At 42.9% G+C, this 18,977-nt stretch overlaps 2 protein-coding genes and 1 long non-coding RNA gene across 3 annotated transcripts in view; 1 reads left to right on the forward strand and 2 right to left on the reverse strand.

The window, feature by feature from the left end:
• rarga (retinoic acid receptor gamma a) overlaps positions 1-2,923 on the reverse strand; it is a 45,738-nt gene extending 42,815 nt beyond the window's left edge. The window contains exons 1-2 of the mRNA XM_088408048.1: positions 2,846-2,923; positions 2,616-2,762 (exon numbers count right to left, since the gene is read on the reverse strand). The gene's annotated coding sequence lies outside the window, so the exon portion shown is untranslated. The remainder of the gene's footprint in view (positions 1-2,615; positions 2,763-2,845) is intronic.
• Positions 2,924-4,260: 1,337 nt separating this feature from the next.
• On the forward strand, positions 4,261-18,853 carry nr1d4a (nuclear receptor subfamily 1, group D, member 4a). Its single transcript, XM_088407593.1, has 8 exons — positions 4,261-4,624; positions 12,430-12,738; positions 12,983-13,071; positions 13,153-13,297; positions 15,876-16,399; positions 16,491-16,676; positions 16,776-16,986; positions 17,573-18,853. The coding sequence occupies exons 1-8, from the start codon at positions 4,603-4,605 to the stop codon at positions 17,767-17,769; spliced, it is 1,683 nt and encodes a 560-aa protein (XP_088263719.1). The 5' UTR covers positions 4,261-4,602; the 3' UTR covers positions 17,770-18,853.
• LOC148428023 (uncharacterized) lies at positions 11,967-15,504 on the reverse strand. The gene is made up of 2 exons (XR_015864742.1): positions 15,404-15,504; positions 11,967-12,578 (listed from the first exon to the last, which is right to left on the reverse strand). It is a non-coding gene; the product is annotated as an uncharacterized LOC148428023 (long non-coding RNA).
• Positions 18,854-18,977: the final 124 nt, after the last annotated feature.

Below are 18,977 nucleotides of genomic sequence, written 5' to 3' on the forward strand. Positions count from 1 at the left end.
GTGCACTTCAATGTGTGTTGGTGTCTGGAGCATGAACGAGTGTGCGCAAGGCAGTAGCAGAGAAGAGGTCAGAGGTTACTAGTGTTTGTGTTTCAGTGTCAGTGAAGTGTGCTTCAGGCAGAGATTTATGATCATTGTGTCTGGGAGGCTGCAGAATGCGGGATAATGAAGACAGATCAGGGTGCTATCTCTCTTTCTGGGCACCACTGGAAACATGGCCTATTGCCCCTTCCATTCGTGTGTCATTAACTTCAAGCGGTGACATCACAACGCGCCGCCCTGACATCAAAACTAACACTACGCACTTGTGCGGATGACTACGGGGAGCTCAATTCCTTACAGGAAGTCATCCGGCAAACGCAGGCGTTGTTCGGCGCGAAGCTCCGCAGCTCCTCTGGATGTGTTTATGAAGGCATGAAATATTCATAAGAGCCAGTCGTGTGTTTCCACTTAAGATTCAACATATTTGCATTCGCTGAGCAGTGTATCCGAGGCCTGGGGCTTGCTGGCAGAGGAAAAGGAGCAAAGGCAGAAAAGGAAAGAGAAAAAAGTGATGACAGAGGACGCAAGAAAGGGAGGAAGTGAGGTCAGTTGGTTTTACAGAGAAAAAGGTTGAAAAAGACAGCAGATGGTACAGTGAGCATGGGAGAAAGAAGTGCAGGGACAGGGAGCCAGAAGAGGGCGAGGATTGATAGAGGCATGGATTGTGGAGGGGGTGGGGGCTGATGGGGGCTGATGGGATTGGCGAGCAGGGAGCGAGTGGCTGTGGCGGCAGGTTTTAATCAGTAACAAGATGCCTGCATTGAGATCACTATTTCCCTGCGTTCAGATTGATGTCATGTCAACTTTGGTAGCAGCGTGAGACAGGCCGGGGACGCGAAGGCGAGCTAGCGCACTCAGTGCACCTCAACACACTTATTAACACGTTCTTGGTTGCAAAATGAAACACACGTCCGCAAAAATGAAGGCGCTCCTTCATCCCGCCTGGCAAACTCTGCTCATTTATAGTCCAACTGCTTTGAAGTACGCTGTGGAATACGCACCGGAAAAATGACTTACTCATTGCAAAGGAGAAATGTTCACGGCAAGGGCCAGCACAGGTTTCTACCACAATGTGCTATTGGAGCAGAAACAAATGAGCACAGAGGTTGGACGAAAATGCCTCTTTTAGTACACTGGAAACTGCAGGGGAAAGGGGGGGGGGGGCATAATTTTGGGGTGCATTCAGAGGTTGCGGACACAGCTACCAGTGTGCGCGCCAGCAAATGAGCGCTCTCGCTTGTTTCCCAACATGTGCGTCCAATGAAAGGTGAACGTCTCTCCTGTCTATACTTTCCTCAAAAATCAGCCATGATGTCACCATGAACCCATCTTGAACCCACGTCTGTCAAAAAGCATTACTCCAGCCCTCCCTTCCCCTCTGCCTCATTTTCTGTTCCACCTCTCCCTCCTTCACGCTATGCTCCTGCCTTGCAAAATTCTTCACTGAGCTCCCATTCTTTCCCTTTTCCTCCTTTTTCATATTTCCGTTTTTTCAACATTTCCCCTCTCCGTGTCTGTCCGCGTCTGGCCTCGCTCGCTCGAACCACTTTCAACGATGGCCCACGCGTATTTTTGGCAAGCGTGGTTGATTTAATCACCCCAAAAAGAGGACTCGTTTGCCAAAAATGCCAGGATGTTCTGATTACCATAAACTTTGTTCAAGCTGTGGTTTGACCCCCAAAAGAAATGCTCACGAGTTCATGAAGGGAAGCCAAACAAAATAAAAGTAGCAAAGGAAAGGGATAAAGGGAGAATGCAAATGTAAGAAGGGAGAGAAGAAGAGAGCAAGTGAGAGGGAAAGAGGGGTGGTGGGGGCAGCAAGAAGGCAGCCAGAGAGCCACATATGGAAGTGATTCTGTAATTACTGCAAATCTGTGAGCTCAAAGGGAAAGGTCTTCTTTTCCATGCACATAAAACTGCCCTTGTGAGAAAGCTGGGCGCTCTACACTGCTGCATCAGAAAATGCATTGACTTTTGGCTCGTCAGATTCATATAGCATACGTATGAATGTGTCGTATTCTCTAACCTGAGGCAAGAAAAAAGTGCGGTTGACTATGAATTGCATGGGCTTACGTTTCTGTTTTCCCTGCTCACGGGCTCGGCACTTTTTTTTTGTCTGATCTATATCAGTCACCCTGTCAGATAATCTAAACCAAACTGCGAGGTTCCGACTGGAACACGTTTAAATCTGTCGTGGGACAACGCAACGAACTATCATTATTCACATAAAGGCCGCATTCAACTAGTTGCGTGAGGGAGGGGCGCCCAAAGGATGTGTGGCAGGCGGGCAGAAAAGGGGACGGTGATGAAGGTTGTCTTTGGAGCCTCGGGTGAAGCAGCGCTTTGCAGGTGTGTTGGCAGCAATCTGTGCTCCACTCGGAGCCCCCTGAACATTCGCTGCAGCCTGTAATTACGCTGTGCCATGCAAGAACGTGTTCAGTTGATGAGTGGGCGCCTATCTGACACATTTATAAGACGGTAAACACAAACTCGGCGTGCAACGGCGTCACTTTTTAGCCCCCGTGGCAAGCTTAATTAACGAGGCAATAATTTATGTGAACTGCAAAGCCTACCTTTTCTTCCGCCTGCAGCTGTGTGCCGCGTTTGGGTTTCAACATTCCCCTCAAGTTTGAGATTCGAGCGAGTGATTGGCAGACAGCAGCAGACTTGACTGAGAGGGAGGCGGCAACTAAATCGCGGCCAATCTTCACAGGAGTCTCCTTCCACGGACGCGTCAAAAAAAGGATAACACAGTTCTCTCTTGACGCTCACAGTTTAACATTGGTGTCATAGTCGATTTTACCTCGTCGGTTGCCATTGCCAATCCGTCACAGAGTCTGGAGCAGATTAGGGGCGTCTATTCGAACCATTGAGTGTGAACATTTCTGGCACGATGCTCCCCCCTAGCGGCAGGAGAGCGGTTGCTGCAGAACTCTGCGGTGAATCACTCATATGGTACGGTACTGTACTGTACTGTACATCTAAAAAGATTAGGATATTCGGCTTTTTTGGCGTAGGGGGTGGCGGGCGGCCTACGGTGGAATTCCAGGAACAAGCTCAAATTAATCACAAACGTGTGACATCAACTAAATCTGCCCTTGTGTAATTTTTTGAACGCATGTACAACGTTCAATGTTATAGAGTGTTTCGTGTTCAATGTTTTAGTACTTGATGCATAACTTGCTTTCCTCAAAAGGAGCAGGAATTTACAACGTGTTTAATCCATCAATTGATCGAATAAAAGACTTTCTGCTTCAATTACAATCAATCAGTGAAGTCAGTTCCACTGATTTGAACTAAAATGATGACATTATTGTGGTTTAGGTTGCACGATACATCACATAGTTTTCCTATTTCCAATTTACTTTGTAAGAATACAAAATTCTGATGCTGACACTGATGCCGTGGTGGTACATTCGCCAGACTTCAATACAAACATTAAGGTCAGATGCCACTAAGGCTGGCAACGAGTTCAGCGTGCCCCCAGTCTGCAGATCACCAAACCAAAAATCATGCTTTAAGGTCTTTCATTTTGTAGTACATTTTGGGAGGAATCTCATATTTTCCCCATTTCTGGACTAATAAATCTTATTCTATTTTGTGTGTCCGTATGTGACACGCACAAGTAATAAGGACAGCCTGAAATTTGTCACTCGGTCAGTATAAATTGGATATAATTCCTATAAGTGTTTTTGTTTTGTTTTTTCCTGAAAGCTCTTAGAACTGTAAATCAACACGCTCAACCAGACTGTAAATTCAAATAATTTCTCATGCTTAGGGGCAAAAATAGTATAAGCGTGCCATAATAATTCCTGTGGATTTTTGTTTACCAGCAACATGCCGCCTGGACAGGTTATATCGAGGGTAAGAAAAGAGAAACAGTCACGGTGAGCCACGCCTATCAGCCATGTGCTTCATCCTATCCGCTCCAATGGCGGGTGGTGGTTTTGCATAAAATGTGTATCAGTGGGGCAGCGCTCGAGCCAGCACATGGAGAGAGCACATGTTGCATGGCTTTACTGAACACGTAGCTCGGTCGAACAAGAGCATCGAACTCCCCTCCGCGGTGTCACATCCGCGTGAAAGGAGAGAGGAAGGGAAGGAGAGAGAGAGGGGGGGAGGGAGAGAGAGAGAGGGGAGAGCTTTCGCGCGCACCACACACTCACACACAAGTTAGTGATGCTCACATTTTTTACTCACCTGCAAACGTGACGGATGTGGGTGTGTGTGTCACGCATGACACGCGCATGAGTTGACTCCACTTTCTTGGAAGACAAGAGAATGGTTTGATTCTCCCTTGTGCACAGGCACGAAGCGTAAAGCATCCAGGTTAGCTCCAAGAAGAAGCCGCTCCAAGTGCACGTTCACCACTCACATCAGGGACACAGAGAAGGCTGCACGCAATTAGCAGTCGGAAAACATTCGAGCCTACTGGAAACATTTCCATCACTTTCAATGTTTTTGTGCCACTGAGCAGGTGTTTTGGGACGTTTCAGATTTCTTGACCAAACTGCAGTTTTTTGCTCATTTCATACTTCACTTTCAACATCTCTAAGAAAAATGGACAACAGTCCTGGTGGTGGTAAGAATTTTTTTGTCATCATATTGCCTGTAATTACTAAAGTGTGAATGAAGAAATCATAATAGAGTGATGAGTGACTACATGACTGTTTAGGAGTTGTAAATGTGTCCAAAAAGTGCTTATTTATGTTTTTGCATGCTCCACATAGCCGTATCACCATGTATCGATGCTCCACACTTCCTGCAGAGCTCCATGAAAACAAACTCACGTGCAGTAGCAGGGCTGTCACTGTTATTGGAGGGGTTCACATGACCTGTCAGTGACACTCACAAGCAAATTTGCATTATCAACAAACGAACAAGCAAACATTGGCAGGAATGAGTGAGTTTGCTCCCAATGCCAAGGCCACCCTAAAAGTTAACAGTGTGGGACTGCTCTCCCTTAAGTGGCATTGGGCAGCACTTTCCCGAGTTCAGTCAAAGTGCACGTCTTCTACTTGCACATCTTTCCTAATTCCTTGATGGCGAATCATTGATAGCTTGGTACAGTCACATTCTTGTACCGGTAATGACCACTCCTCGGGCTTCAACAAGGTGATACAATACTGTACGTAAAATCATACTCAGCTGGTTATGTCTGCTTTGTTTGTGCTGATAAATGTAGGTTAGTGCTCGGACCTTTGACTTGACGGTTGATAATGGATTTAGTATTCCAGAGTGAGTGTCACAGGAAGTTTGATTAAGTATGCAGTGAAGGCACACAACAAACTGGAAGTGTTATCTTTTGGTGCAATTTTGTGTATGCTGGCTGAATCTTGACTTTATTTAGATCTCGCATGAGGTTTTATAAACAAAAGGAGCACTGATACATGTGTAACAAACTTATTATGACATCAGTTTGGACAGGCATCGCCATATGCCCCAAGCACACCCTTTTGATCACAGTGCCAAGCTACAATGATGACTTGACAACTTTCAAATTCAAAGTTTAGTTGTGGCTGGAAAAAGTTAGACCAAAAAAATGAGTCGCGACTTGAAAGATACGCACTTACGCAAACGGTGCATACCATACCTATATTGCTGTATGTTCGCTTCCATGGATGAACATTGAGCTCATTTACAAAGTAATATTCTTGAGGTAAGCCATCATCACACATACATGGTAACAATGACACTAACCTCAAAAGAGCTGCATCCACAATTTTGCTTTTACAGATACAATGGTGCTCATTTGTGAGGTATTAAGGCAACAAAGCAGATTCATAGAGGTAGTTGGTGTATTGCACTTAAACGAACATACAGGGTCCTATTTCCGTAGACAGATGCACCTGCACTTAGTGTTAAAACCGGCGTGTCTTCATTTTTGGACCGGAGCGAGTTTGGTTTACCATGTTTGGAAACACTTTGCTAAGTGTTTTGGCTGACTGAGGACATTTTCTGTGACACAATTCTGATGCACCTGACAATGTGGTGACAGAAAGCAGAATAGACTTTTGTTCAGCTGAAACCTGGTCTAAGCTGTGGCGCAGGTGCTTTAACAAGATTTGAGTGGATCTGACCCATCCATCCATCCAGCCATAGTCTTAATCGCTTGTCCTCATAAGAGTCGCAGGCATGCAGGACCCTATGCCAGCGGTCTTTGGGCAGTGGGTGGGGTCCTCCAAACTGGTTGCCAGCACACAAAGCCAACCACTTACCCTCACAAGCACACCTAAGGGCCACCGTGCACCCCCAATTTGCACCAATGTGCAAAAATATCATAATAAAGAAAATACAACTGATGTGCAGTTAGACTACACTTTATTTTGGATTTGCACTGCACACGGAAACAGGTCCTGTATAGTTGTGTAGAAGTGGCTTATTATGATGCAGTGCAGCTCTAATAATGTATTTGTAAACATAATGAAGTAAAATAATGACTGAGTGTTCCATTCAATAGCTTTTTAAATGCAATATTTTAATTGGACAGTGGAACGTGGTTCTTTGAAAGATAGCCCACTAAATTTGCGATTGTCAAGAGATAAAGTCCATTCAGTGTCTCGGGATTTTCACCAAAACAAAAGAATAGTGCGTGTTTGTCCATAATTATATAGTATTTGTAACATTTGGTAACAAAAATAATGCTTCGTTAGTCCACCTGGAAGGCACGATGCTGTCCTCGGTCATTGTCCCTCATTAGCCCCGCGGTGGTGTCACAAAGGTCTGTCTTCTGACTGGAGCGTTTTGCGTCTTCCTCTTAAACGGTCCAACTGAAAAGAAACAGAAAAAAAAAAACTCACGTGGTCTCCGGCGTAGAGCCGCGTGCAGCGCGTGAGCAGCTTCAGTCCTGCACACCGCCCGCTACAGCTCCCAAGCTCTCACGGGCGCTTCGGTGTTGTTGTTACCGCCTCCGGAGTTTGGTCAGTGGGTCAGCGATTCCATGCATTATAAAGTCCAGAGTTTGTTTTAGTCACGTTTAGTCACGTTTTCCCGCCTCATGCGCCTTCTGCGTGAGCTGAAAGTCAGCCCCGCCCCCTCGTGCACAGGAGGCTGAGCTGATGATGTCTCTGGTTGTCATTGCGGCATCTGTCCCCGTGTCATCGTTTCAGGGCAAATACCGTCCGATTTGCCGCTGGAACGTGACAAGTGATCTGTAGCCAAACGGATTTCCTCTGACATGGATAGTATCTTAACGAGAAAGGTGGAAAAAATAGCATACACTTCTGGTTCAAACGGATGATTTTAATCCAGATGGATTGAAGCGAAAACTGCCGTTTTGGGGATTTTGTTTTGAACGCGAAGCTATAGAAGTCGAATTCTCACGTAAAATCTCAATTAAAATCTATGAGTCTATTTAGCCATCTTTATTAGGCCATTTCACATTTTGTAATTGTTTCCATAAAGTTACAGTCCCTGGCAGGATTTGTTAGACTGATTTGAAGTATACATACAGCTACTTCAACCTTCATTCATAAAACAGCAGCTTCGGGCATCTGTGCATCAGTGAATGTGCCGTATGCATGTGGAGCTTGCCTCGTGACAACATGCATCATTGGCAATAACCAGTCAGTCCCTTGATTAAAGATATTCCGCATTGCGATAAATAATATATACACTGTTTATTAAACAAAAATGTCATGTTTTCAATTACTTGTACATCATTTACAAATTACATTGCAGTTAAAGTTGTTAATTCAATGATCAAGGCTATCGAGGTGGAACATCGGTCTTCATATGCAACTATACTAACTAGCTGTAAACTATTCTTCAATTTACAGCAATTTGTAATGCACGTTGCCAATGTTACGCAGAGTGAGAAGAAGCGCAACATCCATGCGCTCTCTGTGATTTCTGTATGGTTTCAAGTGTAATTGGATCATTTCAACACAATGGTTTAAAAATACTGTCCCGATTTATATGTTTCCTGGTAAAAAAAAATAGAAATAAAAAAAGGTGTGCTGCCAGGCCATGTAGGGTATCAGTCATAGCTGATGAGACACTCCATTCCGAATTGTGTAACTAAGAGCCAAAAATGACAAAAAGCACACATTAAAATCATTTTCATCCACGACGGCCATGAGGGGAATAAATCAGCATCCAATAACAAGCCTCAATATATGCGTAACTGTTTCACAAGAAGCAAAACTATGCTGCTGTTAAGCAGGCTACCAAGAGGTAATCTGGCAGAAATAATTATGCTTGCTATAATTAACATATGGGTTAGTGTAAGGCTGGTTGCAAAAAGACCGGTGCATGAAAAAGCAGATTATATCAATGACATGCTCAAAAACATGATTATGATGTTTTGGTTTTTTTTTTTTTGTGGCAGACTGAAATATTTGTCAAATGTGACCAGCCCCAGTCACATGTAGCAATTTTCATGTTATTTACCCACTCAAAAAAGATACAAAGAAAGATTAAACAAGCCAGTTCATGTTTCTACACTTGGGATAAAGCGACATATCACACCGAAAACCGATATCCTTCCCTCTATAATCTAATTCCACCGCCAAACCGTCCTTTATAATTGCATGAGCCAGAAGTAGAGTGAGGCAGCATCAGTTTGGAGTGAGGCTTGAGGCAGGTTCCTATGATATTGACCTACTTACACTCACTTTGAGTTCATGTGTTTGCTGCAAACACCAAAGGAGTCCTTATCAAATGAGTAGCACATATTTCTATGAGCCCAAATCATTTCGTTTCGCATCACAATAAACACATTGCGAGGAAACCAGTATGTCATGGTTGTCCTTGGCATATGTCACATTAACAAGAGCCTTTCTCCGTGTGACTGCAAAAGTAGGAGATAAGAGACAAGAGGGGGAAGGACAAGAGTGCGTGCAGCCATGAAGTTCTTCCCTGCTCACGTTGCTCCTCTGCCTGACTCCAGTCACAGGCAGATAAGTGCATGCACGGGTAAGCTCAAGATTGGCATTGAAGCCTCATTGTCCCTTCAATTAATGCTGTCCACAGTGACCCAAATTTTAAGTGGCTTGTGCCTAGTGACAGTGTGCAAGTCAATCCCATTTGGCCCGCGTGGGAAATCCCCAAAGAGGATGAAGCGAAACTGTGGGAAAAGTGAGAGATGCATAAACAATGTCGTAGACCAGAAAGCATACTGATGCATCATGAGCACTAAATATATCATTTAAGTTATAATCCTACCTATTTAGTAACTGCTAAACAGCTAACGTTTACGTGTGTAGGTTGTGCAAATTCCACTCACATCTTATGTGTTCCGTTTCATCACTTGGGTGCTACGTGTTCAAAATGATTCCAAAGATTTGTATCTTGCCTTGTTTGACGACATACCTTCACAACAGCTTCATTTTCTGTTTTCTCCTGGTCACACAAGCAATGGGAAGGAATTCTCTTATCAAAATAGCTTCTTCGTCGGAGGATGATGCCAAGTTAATATGGCCGGCCATCAGCTGTCCTTTTAGCTGTACGTTGGGTTCAGTCCAGTAAAACGCTTACATTTCGTTTAAAGCTTTTTCTTTCATTTATTGGCGGATTCTGTTTACTTCAACTTGCAAATGAATATTTGAAGGAAATGCTGAACTGCTTGACCGATAACAGGCAAATTTCCGTCGCGTCTCATTGTATACATGTGCCCACAGCTTGCAACTCATCACATGATGACTCTCAATCATGACCCCTCCTAACAATACCCATTGGAAGGTAATCAACAGAGTTGGGTTATAATTCTTCCGCTCTCTCGTGCCGTGAATACTTGCTATGGTCTCTGTTAACATGGCATCACTGGCAAGATGAGAAGGGGCTCCCAAGTACTGGCGGTGGCAGTGGGGACGCAATCTTCTTTGGTGTAGAGCCGAGTAGACTAGCGCAGGGCAGAGTGGACCAGGGTAGATACCGTCAGTGGAAACATGGCTTAATTGACTATTTCTAGCCCTGTGACTCTCTTGGGGCCTTTCATTCAACATTTATTGCGCATGTTCGCCTTCAGTTGGGCAAGTCATGCGTTTGGGCTGGGGCAACTGGCTGAGTTTCAGCTGAAGCTGATGTATGTAAGCTGTGGAAGAGGTGAGGTTCAGTCCTGCAGTTTGTTGGGTCTGTCTGTGGCTCAGGCTGACATGAGTCAACAAATCCAGCCACACGTGCTGGCTTCTAGCTGAGAGATTATCTCTGTGTTTCAGCTCAACAAATACCTTGTGCAGCCAGAGGGCAAGCGTACACATCAACACAAAAAAGATGATCCTCAACATTATGTCCACTTGAACATGGCATCAAACATAAGAGCTGTACCTCTGCGATGAACATTATTCTGTCAGGTCATAATGTCTTTATTTTTAGTGTAGGTTTAGTGTTTATTTTCTTTGATTTGTATTCGCCCATGGAAGTCATAACTCTCATTAAGATAAAGTGCAGCCTTCCAGCTAAAACCATAAAATACATATTGTTTGTTTTATCTTTTTAAACTAGAATGTTTGACAGCTCCTATATGGAATACACAAGCGCTGCAATTGGTCTACCAAGTAATAGTAGGAATTCGGAGCTGTGTGAATGTCTGCAGAGTTGTAAAACTTGCACACGTGCAGCTTAATTGAATTGTATCCTTATTGTCTTGTTATGCCACGTGCAAGAAATCTGCTGTTTGTGTTGTGTTGCATTCGGAGCCATGCAGTTGGGTTGCAAAAGTACAACAACAATAATAATTTAAGTAATCATAATATACTTTTTTTTTAAACGTGACTGCACATGAACACGAACTGCTGATGACGAGTTATAAATGCTTGGAGGACTGGGTTTTGTTGCTCATCTCAACACGAGACCGCGGATTTGTTTGGAGCTGAAACCGTGTCAGGAGTGCACGCATGTGAGGCGGCAGTCAGGTGTCGTGCGGCTCGCCGGCACAGGGCACCGCGCCAAGGGAGAGTGAGCGCGGCTATTATTGGAGTGGAGGCAGCGGAGCCGGCGGACACGTGAGGCAGTCTCTGCTCGTCCACAACGCATGACTAGAAAAGAAGTAGGAGGGGGCGGTCTGTGCGTAGGCTGTGATGCAAGCAGCCAACAGACAACACATTCTACATTGTGTGTGCACCGGCGTAATACTGTATTATTTAATCTTCAATTAAACACGCATCTGCTGTTTCTGGTGACTGTGACTGCTTTCTGCCAGTTCTGCTCTCGTGCCACCAGCTGTATTTTTAGCGATAAGGTTTTGTCAGGTTGAACGCCCCATTACGTCCTTTAGATTCAGAAGAAGGCAGTTTCTCACGGAGCTTTTCCCACTTCCAACCGACCTTGTGCAACTTACATGACAACGTCTTGTAGAATTAGGTGAGCAATTTTCTTTCTCGGAAAAATAGGATACATTAGACCCAATCTGTTTCCCGCAAAGCACAAAGTGCACTCGTGCAGTGTTTTATATATATATATATATATATATATATATATATATATATATATATATATATATATATATATATATATATATATATATATATATATATATATATATATATATATATATATATATATATATATATATATATATATATATATATATATATATATATATATATATATATATTGGGTTTTTTTTAAGCCACATGCAGTATTTTGCCAACATTGATGTCAGAAAAAGTTGGCTATATTTAAATTACTACTGTATATATAATGAAAAAATGATCTAATTCCAATGTACACCAAATTTACTTACAAAATCCGTGTCTTCCTAAAATGAATGCAATGTAATGCTTGTATGAAATGAGTAGAAAGGAAGGTAACAATTTTTCTGCCTGCCACTATTCGTTTCTGGCATGGGTAAAAAAATATATATATGTATGGTTAAAAAAAAAAAAAAAAAACTTTCTGATTAACCACAATGAATTGGAAAGTGTTCACAGCACAATCGTTCACTGCAGAATAATGTGCCACAAAACAATAGTTTTACGCACGTGTCCAGCTGGGAACCAATTCTACTTTTAATCACTTTGGAAACATAAACCATGATTTATGCACAGTGCTAAAACTCAGACTGTGGGCTGCGGGTTTTCATGTCAAAGTGGTGGTGAAACACAATGTAAACCATTGGTGAAACATTATAAAAGATGGGGGGGGGTTGATTGATTTTCCCATTACTGAGTACATTGGTCAAATTCTGACCAAAACCAAAACCAGCTAGATTGGTAGGGTTTTTTTTGAACAACCATTTTTAGAGTGTTGCTCTTGATGTCACAAAAGAGAAAAACATCCATTTCCATTCCCTTCACATATAAACTACAATGCTAGCTACAACCATTTAATGATATACTGTACCACAACAAGTGGTAGCTATTGCAGCAGATGGATGAAAGGCACAAATATATTACTTGTGTAAGCATTTTGAGTTTTGACCAGTCCAATTTTTTGCTTTGTTTGCAGCAGGTGGAGGAGTCATCCTGTATGCAGGCTCCTCTGGATGCTCCAGCCCCAGCCCGGGTAGCCCCTCCAGTGGGTACCAGACGCAGTCACCTTCCTCACACTCGCAGCCATCCTCACCAGAAGAAGTCACCTTCACGGAGATCGGCGCTCTGAAAGAGAAAGCAGCTGTGTCATCCACTCCGACCTCAAAACTTGTGTTCCTGTTCCCTGAGATCTATCGGGGCCCTCCTGCAGCAGCTACCCCACAACAGACCTATACGCATCCAGTTGCTGGAAAAAGGCCCTGTGGTTTTCATGGAACTTTCACAAGTATGTATTTTCCGATTGTCCTTATTAGAATTTCATTTGAAAAAAAAAACCATGCACCTACACACACACACTTCTGTGTTCCAACACCAAAAATCTCCTCTCATCCAGATATTCTTCTCCAGAAACAGCACTACACTATAAGTATGTACATATAATATGCAATAATTTCACAATTTTATTTTTGCCCCATAATGCATAGAGAATCCAACAGTGAGCTAATGCCTGTCGTTTTCTCCTTCCGCAGAGAATGGTGGAATGGTCCTACTCTGTAAGGTCTGTGGGGACATTGCGTCGGGTTTCCACTATGGCGTCCATGCATGCGAAGGATGCAAGGTACGCCCATCTAACAGAGAAATGTAGATACACTCCCCTCTTGTTCTTATGGATGTTTCACAAGATATATTTTCATTTTAGGGTTTTTTCCGCCGCAGCATCCAGCAGAACATCAACTACAAGATGTGCGTGAAGAATGAGAACTGTCTGATCATGCGAATGAACCGTAATCGGTGCCAGCACTGTCGCTTCAAGAAGTGCCTGTCTGTTGGCATGTCACGAGACGGTGAGACATCTTGACATAGTTCATTGCAAATGAGCCTCTGCAAAATTCTGCCATGGTGCTCTGAATAGCCAACACAGTGGGGAAATGGGCAGCAGCAGTGTCGATCCGTGGGTCTGTGTGAAATATGTAATAGGGGAAGTTCTTTCAGGTCATTCTGCGGGTTCAGTCACTATGCACTCTGGCACTATCTTGCCCCTCTGGCACTGCTAATGATTTCCCTGTGGCCCTCAATGTGTACAATATAAGTACACATTACTAAAAAAAATTAGGCTCTTTTTCTTTTACCAGAAAAAAAGGTTTGTTAGCTATGGTTCTGAAAAATCTTCCTACATCTCTAAGCAATATCCTCCAACAATACACTTGAACGGATGCTCCTGTTAGGCACACCATCACCCCCTTCTACTGTACATATTCCACCATGTTCCCCGAGTACTCCTCTAGCCTCCTGTCATACAATGATTTATGAGTACAGGAGCCTTGTAGTCCCCGAAGCTATTTATCATCTGGGAAACTGCTGCAAACACAGGAATTATTTTAAGAAATTGGAACAGGGTTGATTTGGTTACCTTGTGTAAGCCTATAGAACATCATTGGGAATAGGGAAATTAAACCGGGGATCCATGTAGCTGCCAGCTACTGATATCAGGAATGAAGCTTGCATCCCCTTCATTGCTGTAGACTGATTGATCACTTATCACAGCAAACTGAAAAACAACCAGGCTGACCCAGAAAAGCACAAATTTGGGCTCATAATGTTCTCACACATGTGACCTACTTGGTGTTGTTCGCCTGCTTTTCTAGTAGTTACTTACACCCATTACACATCCAGTGAAAGGTTGTCTTAAGCTTAAAACCAGTACAAATTATTTAATGTGTATTGTATTGTAAAGCTTTAAAGGCAAGATACCATATCTTTTTGTTTGTTTGTTTTTTAATCCTTTAACTACTTAGCTTCACAGCAGAGTGATGCATTGTTTATGCTGTAAGCAAAATCAGTGAGTGCATATCACATTGTCAGTGTTAATATTCAAATTCAAGTTCAGTTGGCTAGGTTAGGGACAGATGTTTCAAAATTAGATGGTTTCGGTGGGGCGCTATCCTCTGTGTGTTATCTTTCCGCTAACTTCACGTTTCTATGGTAGCGCTCTAAATGGTTTGTCAAATTACTGGAACTATTTTTTGAAGTGGCCAGCTCTTTCGGTGTTTTGCACAAAGTGCACCTACAGTAATGATTATATTTTTCTTGTCTTTACCTCTGATGAACTGAAAGCAATGGCCCCATGTCCATCTTGTGTACGTATTCAACACACTCAACCTGTCGTCTGTCCGCATGAATCTTTGATGTAGTAGATACTAACAGGAAGTAAACATTTTGCCCCAGACTTTTCTCCTCCGATCTCGCTGTGATTTTGGTGAATTTGGAGGGAAAAAAAACACCATGTTCAGGCTGAAAATGCATTGAAATAGATTTAGTTCGTCTCATTTGTAAAGAGTACAATATTTCTATTTTTTGTGAGCAATATATTACACAAAAAGTACTCCCAACACTGATATGATGGGGTGTTTAATTGTTAATATGGTTTTATATTTATAATGGCCCTCTGAGAAAAACTGGAGCAACAAAAAGGTTGGCAACAAACATGAATTTGACACCTCTTGGCCATACAGTTATTTCTGCGTGTGCCTGACACTCCAGGTGCAGAAACAGTTGGTTGGCAAAACCTGACACAGTGTCAGTAAAAGCAGTTAGCCTGACCTTTTTAATGTGGCATTTCTTTTAAGACTTGAGAACCGCAACCTGAAAACCCACTTTTACTCTGTTTCAACCATTACAAAAACAGGAAAACCACAGGCAACTGCCTACTTACCACAATCAACACATCACCCCGATTTCACAGGCAGGCACAAAGCCATCATCTCCGAAAGACAGCACGTCATGATAAAAAGTTTATTTATTGATTTTTTTGCCTCTATGCTAGTCCTTTATTGCAGGGACTGAGAAAATGAGTCTCGATTTGGTAAAGAGCAAAAGTCTAGCGTGATTATTTGTACTTAGGCATTTCCAGCATAAGTAAAAGATTCGACATTTCAAAACTTTGCTGTTACCTCATGTAGCCATATCTTGCAGAAACACACTAACACTCAACTTCCCATGCATCTTCCATGTCACCTTTTCTCATGCGGCCATTAGTCCTTGGAGCACGTCGCTCCTCATCTGTACCAGTGACATCGCACTCACGTTGCTCCACTGCCCTACTTACAACGAAGGAAGAGGAGGGAGACAGTGGTGGATGAAGAATGGGGCAGATGGTAGCAGCGAGTCTATAAATAGCTTCTCCAGCTGATGGTTACCGTGGGAAGAGGGAAGGGAAGAGGAGTGAGACAAAAGAAGTTAGCATCTTACAACATACATGATCCTTCTTGAAAGCCTGCAATGGTTTTGTCGGTTCCTATAACATTAACGCAAAGTTCAGCAATATATGTAGAGTTTTTGTCCGCCAACAGAAATAAACGATGGAGCTGAGAACGCAATTAGAGTGCAAATTCTAACCAATTCATAACCTGGGCTTTTGTGCAGCTGTGCGTTTTGGCCGCATACCTAAAAGAGAAAAGCAACGACTTCTGGATGAGATGCAGAGCTACATGAACAGCCTAAATGAGTCGGCTGCCATGGACATGGACTCATCCTCTGTGAAAGATACACCCCCCAGCGAAGAAGACAGCAGCTCGAAGGAGGCCATCGGGGACATCTCCAGAGCCTACCGGGACATCTTCAGTGGCAGCGGCCAGGAAAGGACAGCCAAGTGGGCTAAAGTCACAAGCAGTGCCAATCCCTCTCGAGACTGCAATTTGCAGCAGACTTCAGGACATGCCAACTCTGCCCTGGGTTACCAGTCTTGCCCAGTTGCCCCTGATGACAACCACCTTACTCTCCGCAACATGGACAGCAATGGCTACACATATGCAGTGTCAACCAATCAAAATCATCAGCCAGGCGTTGACACTCCTCAAAGAGGGTCTGCCAATTATTCATGCAAGGCAGGGCATGCCACAAATCAACCTTCCTGCCCATGGAAGTTAGCTCCGGGAGCAAAAGTGTTGGTAAGAGCAGGAATAAAGCAACCTTTCTCCATGTGTCTCAGCCGACTCCAAACTCACGCATTTGAATGTCTTCCCCCTCTCCTCATTTAAGGCTTGTCCTCTTAACGCGTGCCCAGTATCTGGGGCAGAGCACACCAGTCAGGAGATTTGGGAGACCTTCTCTCAGCGTTTCACTCCTGCTGTCAAGGAGGTGGTAGAATTCGCCAAGGGCATTCCAGGATTTCAAGAGCTTAGCCAGCAGGACCAAGTCATGCTGCTTAAATCAGGCACCTTCCAGGTAACGCAGCAATCGTAACTACTCTCGAGCCATACGTTGACCCAAATCCGAATTGCGGAGGCTAAAACGCAATCTGTTTTTTTCATTTTGTATGCTTAGGTTCTGATGGTGAGGTTTTGCACCTTGTTCAATGCTGCAGAGAAAACGGTCACCTTTCTAAATGGTCAAACGTACCCCTTGTCCACCCTGCGCGCTTTGGGCATGGGCTCCCTACTAGATGCAATGTTCGACTTCAGTGAAAAACTGAGCTCAATGGGGTTAGAACCTGATGAAATGGCCCTCTTTATGGCTGTGGTGTTGGTCTCAGCAGGTAAGAAATCTTCACTGTGGGAAATGAATACTATGAACAAATGTTTTAGCCACCTACGGTGGTGCCTTGAGATACGAGTAACCTGACCTACACATCTAGATATACGGTATCTGTATCAGTCGGCTGATTTATTTATTTATTTATTTATGTATTTGAGGGCATAAACGTAACTTATGGATCTACCACTGTGGAGAAAATATTTTGAATGGCAAAAATGGTGAATTTACAAGCACTGTATGTTTGAACAAATTCTCAAGAAAGCAACCGATATTCAAATACCTTGGAACATACGCGCAAAAACATTCAAACCTACCTGCAATTAAGTCTGAACATATTTGTAAGCTAAATGCTAAAAACTTATTCTTGCATCTGGATGGCACATGCCCGTCAACACTCCAGCCTCATGTTTCTCATTTCCTTTTATATTAATGACAAAATGTTATTTGCAATATGAATGGTTTGTGTTGTGAGGGTAGTCAAATTAAACGTCTATTATTATAAAACTGTATTAAACTACTACAGTAACTAAATAAACTCAGTTTTTGATAAGTTACATCCTCACACCCAGCTCCTCTTTTCGCCTCAGATCGTTCCGGCATCTCAGATGTGCTCGCTGTTGAGCAACTTCAGGAGGATCTTATAAGAGCTCTGCGATCGCTGATCTGTCGGCGCCATCCGGATGACCCCTCGCTCTTCTCCAAACTCCTCCTGCGACTGCCGGACCTCCGTACCCTCAATAATCTGCACTCCGACAAACTTTTGGCCTTTCGCATTGACCCTTGAGTAGATAATGAGCACAGCAGAAAAAGACATTCCACATTCACATATTTTACCTTCTACTGGAGGGTCTTTCTTTGCAAGAGAAAAAAAGGAATAGTGCAATCGAATGATTTTTTTTTTTTTTTTTTTTTACGAAAAAATGTAGCTTTTCTTTGTTTTAATTCATTGCCCGTCCTCTTTTGGAAAAAATAAAATGCTCACACACAGTTATGTGTGCACACAAACCACAACTCGTTTTTAGAGTGAAAAAAATCCAGTGTCAGTGTAACTCTGTGTAAAGTTGATAATACCCTGTGGAACTAATCATTTTTGGCTTCCTATTTGCCATCTCTTTAGTTAAGAATTACACATTGCAACTCTGAACATACAACGATCATAAATTCATGATGGTATGGACTATCTGTGATGACAGTTTATGAGTTAGTTTGGTTTGATGAGTAAAGGGAATGTGTATATAAATGTATATATACATATACACTATAACTATAAATACTAGGCATAATCTGAAAAATAGTGTATCACTGTTTTACCATCCATATTAATACTGGAATGAGACCATCCATATATTGTGTCACCATACATAACATTGTTTTGGGACTAAACATAAAACCTATATACGACAGGTATTTCAAAGTTTTCCACAAACAAAAATTTTGTGTTTGCATTGGCATGAGTATCAACAATGCCTAGAGTTATGCAAAGTGTCCGTGCATGTTTTGTAGTTCTATTGTTATTTTCCTTGCTGTATATACAATGTTTGTTCAAATGCGACTGAATTGATATAATGGATGGGGTGAAAATAAGAATGTTCTGCTGACCTTCCAATACAAGGTGGGGGTTTGGGGCTAGGGGGCTTTGCACAGGAGAACATGTAGGGATTCTAGACGGACTTTTAACACACTGCCTGCACTGAGATGATGTAACCAACCAGCATAATCCCTGGAATCACCAGCACTCACTCCAGATGCACCTTGTGCTTGCCCCCAATGTTTGTCATACAAACTAAAGATATTTATGTGTGGGAGATCTTATTTGATTGGTCATCTCACTGAATGCTTGAAAGATAATGGCTGATCGAGCACTTGGTGTACATTTTGTAAATGTTGTTCTTTGATAGAAATGATATAAACTTCAGATTGTGTATTAAGTTGCTTGTGTGTCATTCAGTTAAAGAGCGGTCCATTTTCCATATCTTCATCTACCTCAAGCTT

This window comes from Hippichthys cyanospilos, chromosome 2 (genome assembly GCF_059441005.1).
Source record: "Hippichthys cyanospilos isolate Australia breed blue-spotted pipefish chromosome 2, RoL_Hcya_1.0, whole genome shotgun sequence".
Classification (NCBI taxonomy): domain Eukaryota; kingdom Metazoa; phylum Chordata; class Actinopteri; order Syngnathiformes; family Syngnathidae; genus Hippichthys; species Hippichthys cyanospilos.

Excerpts from the sequence above, each read along its gene's own strand:
- nr1d4a (XM_088407593.1), top strand. The coding sequence starts at position 4,603 with ATGGACAACAGTCCTGGTGGTG. Across the intron at positions 13,072-13,152 it reads ATGCATGCGAAGGATGCAAG|GGTTTTTTCCGCCGCAGCAT; the intron begins GTACGCCCATCT and ends TTTTCATTTTAG. Across the intron at positions 16,400-16,490 it reads CTCCGGGAGCAAAAGTGTTG|GCTTGTCCTCTTAACGCGTG; the intron begins GTAAGAGCAGGA and ends TCCTCATTTAAG.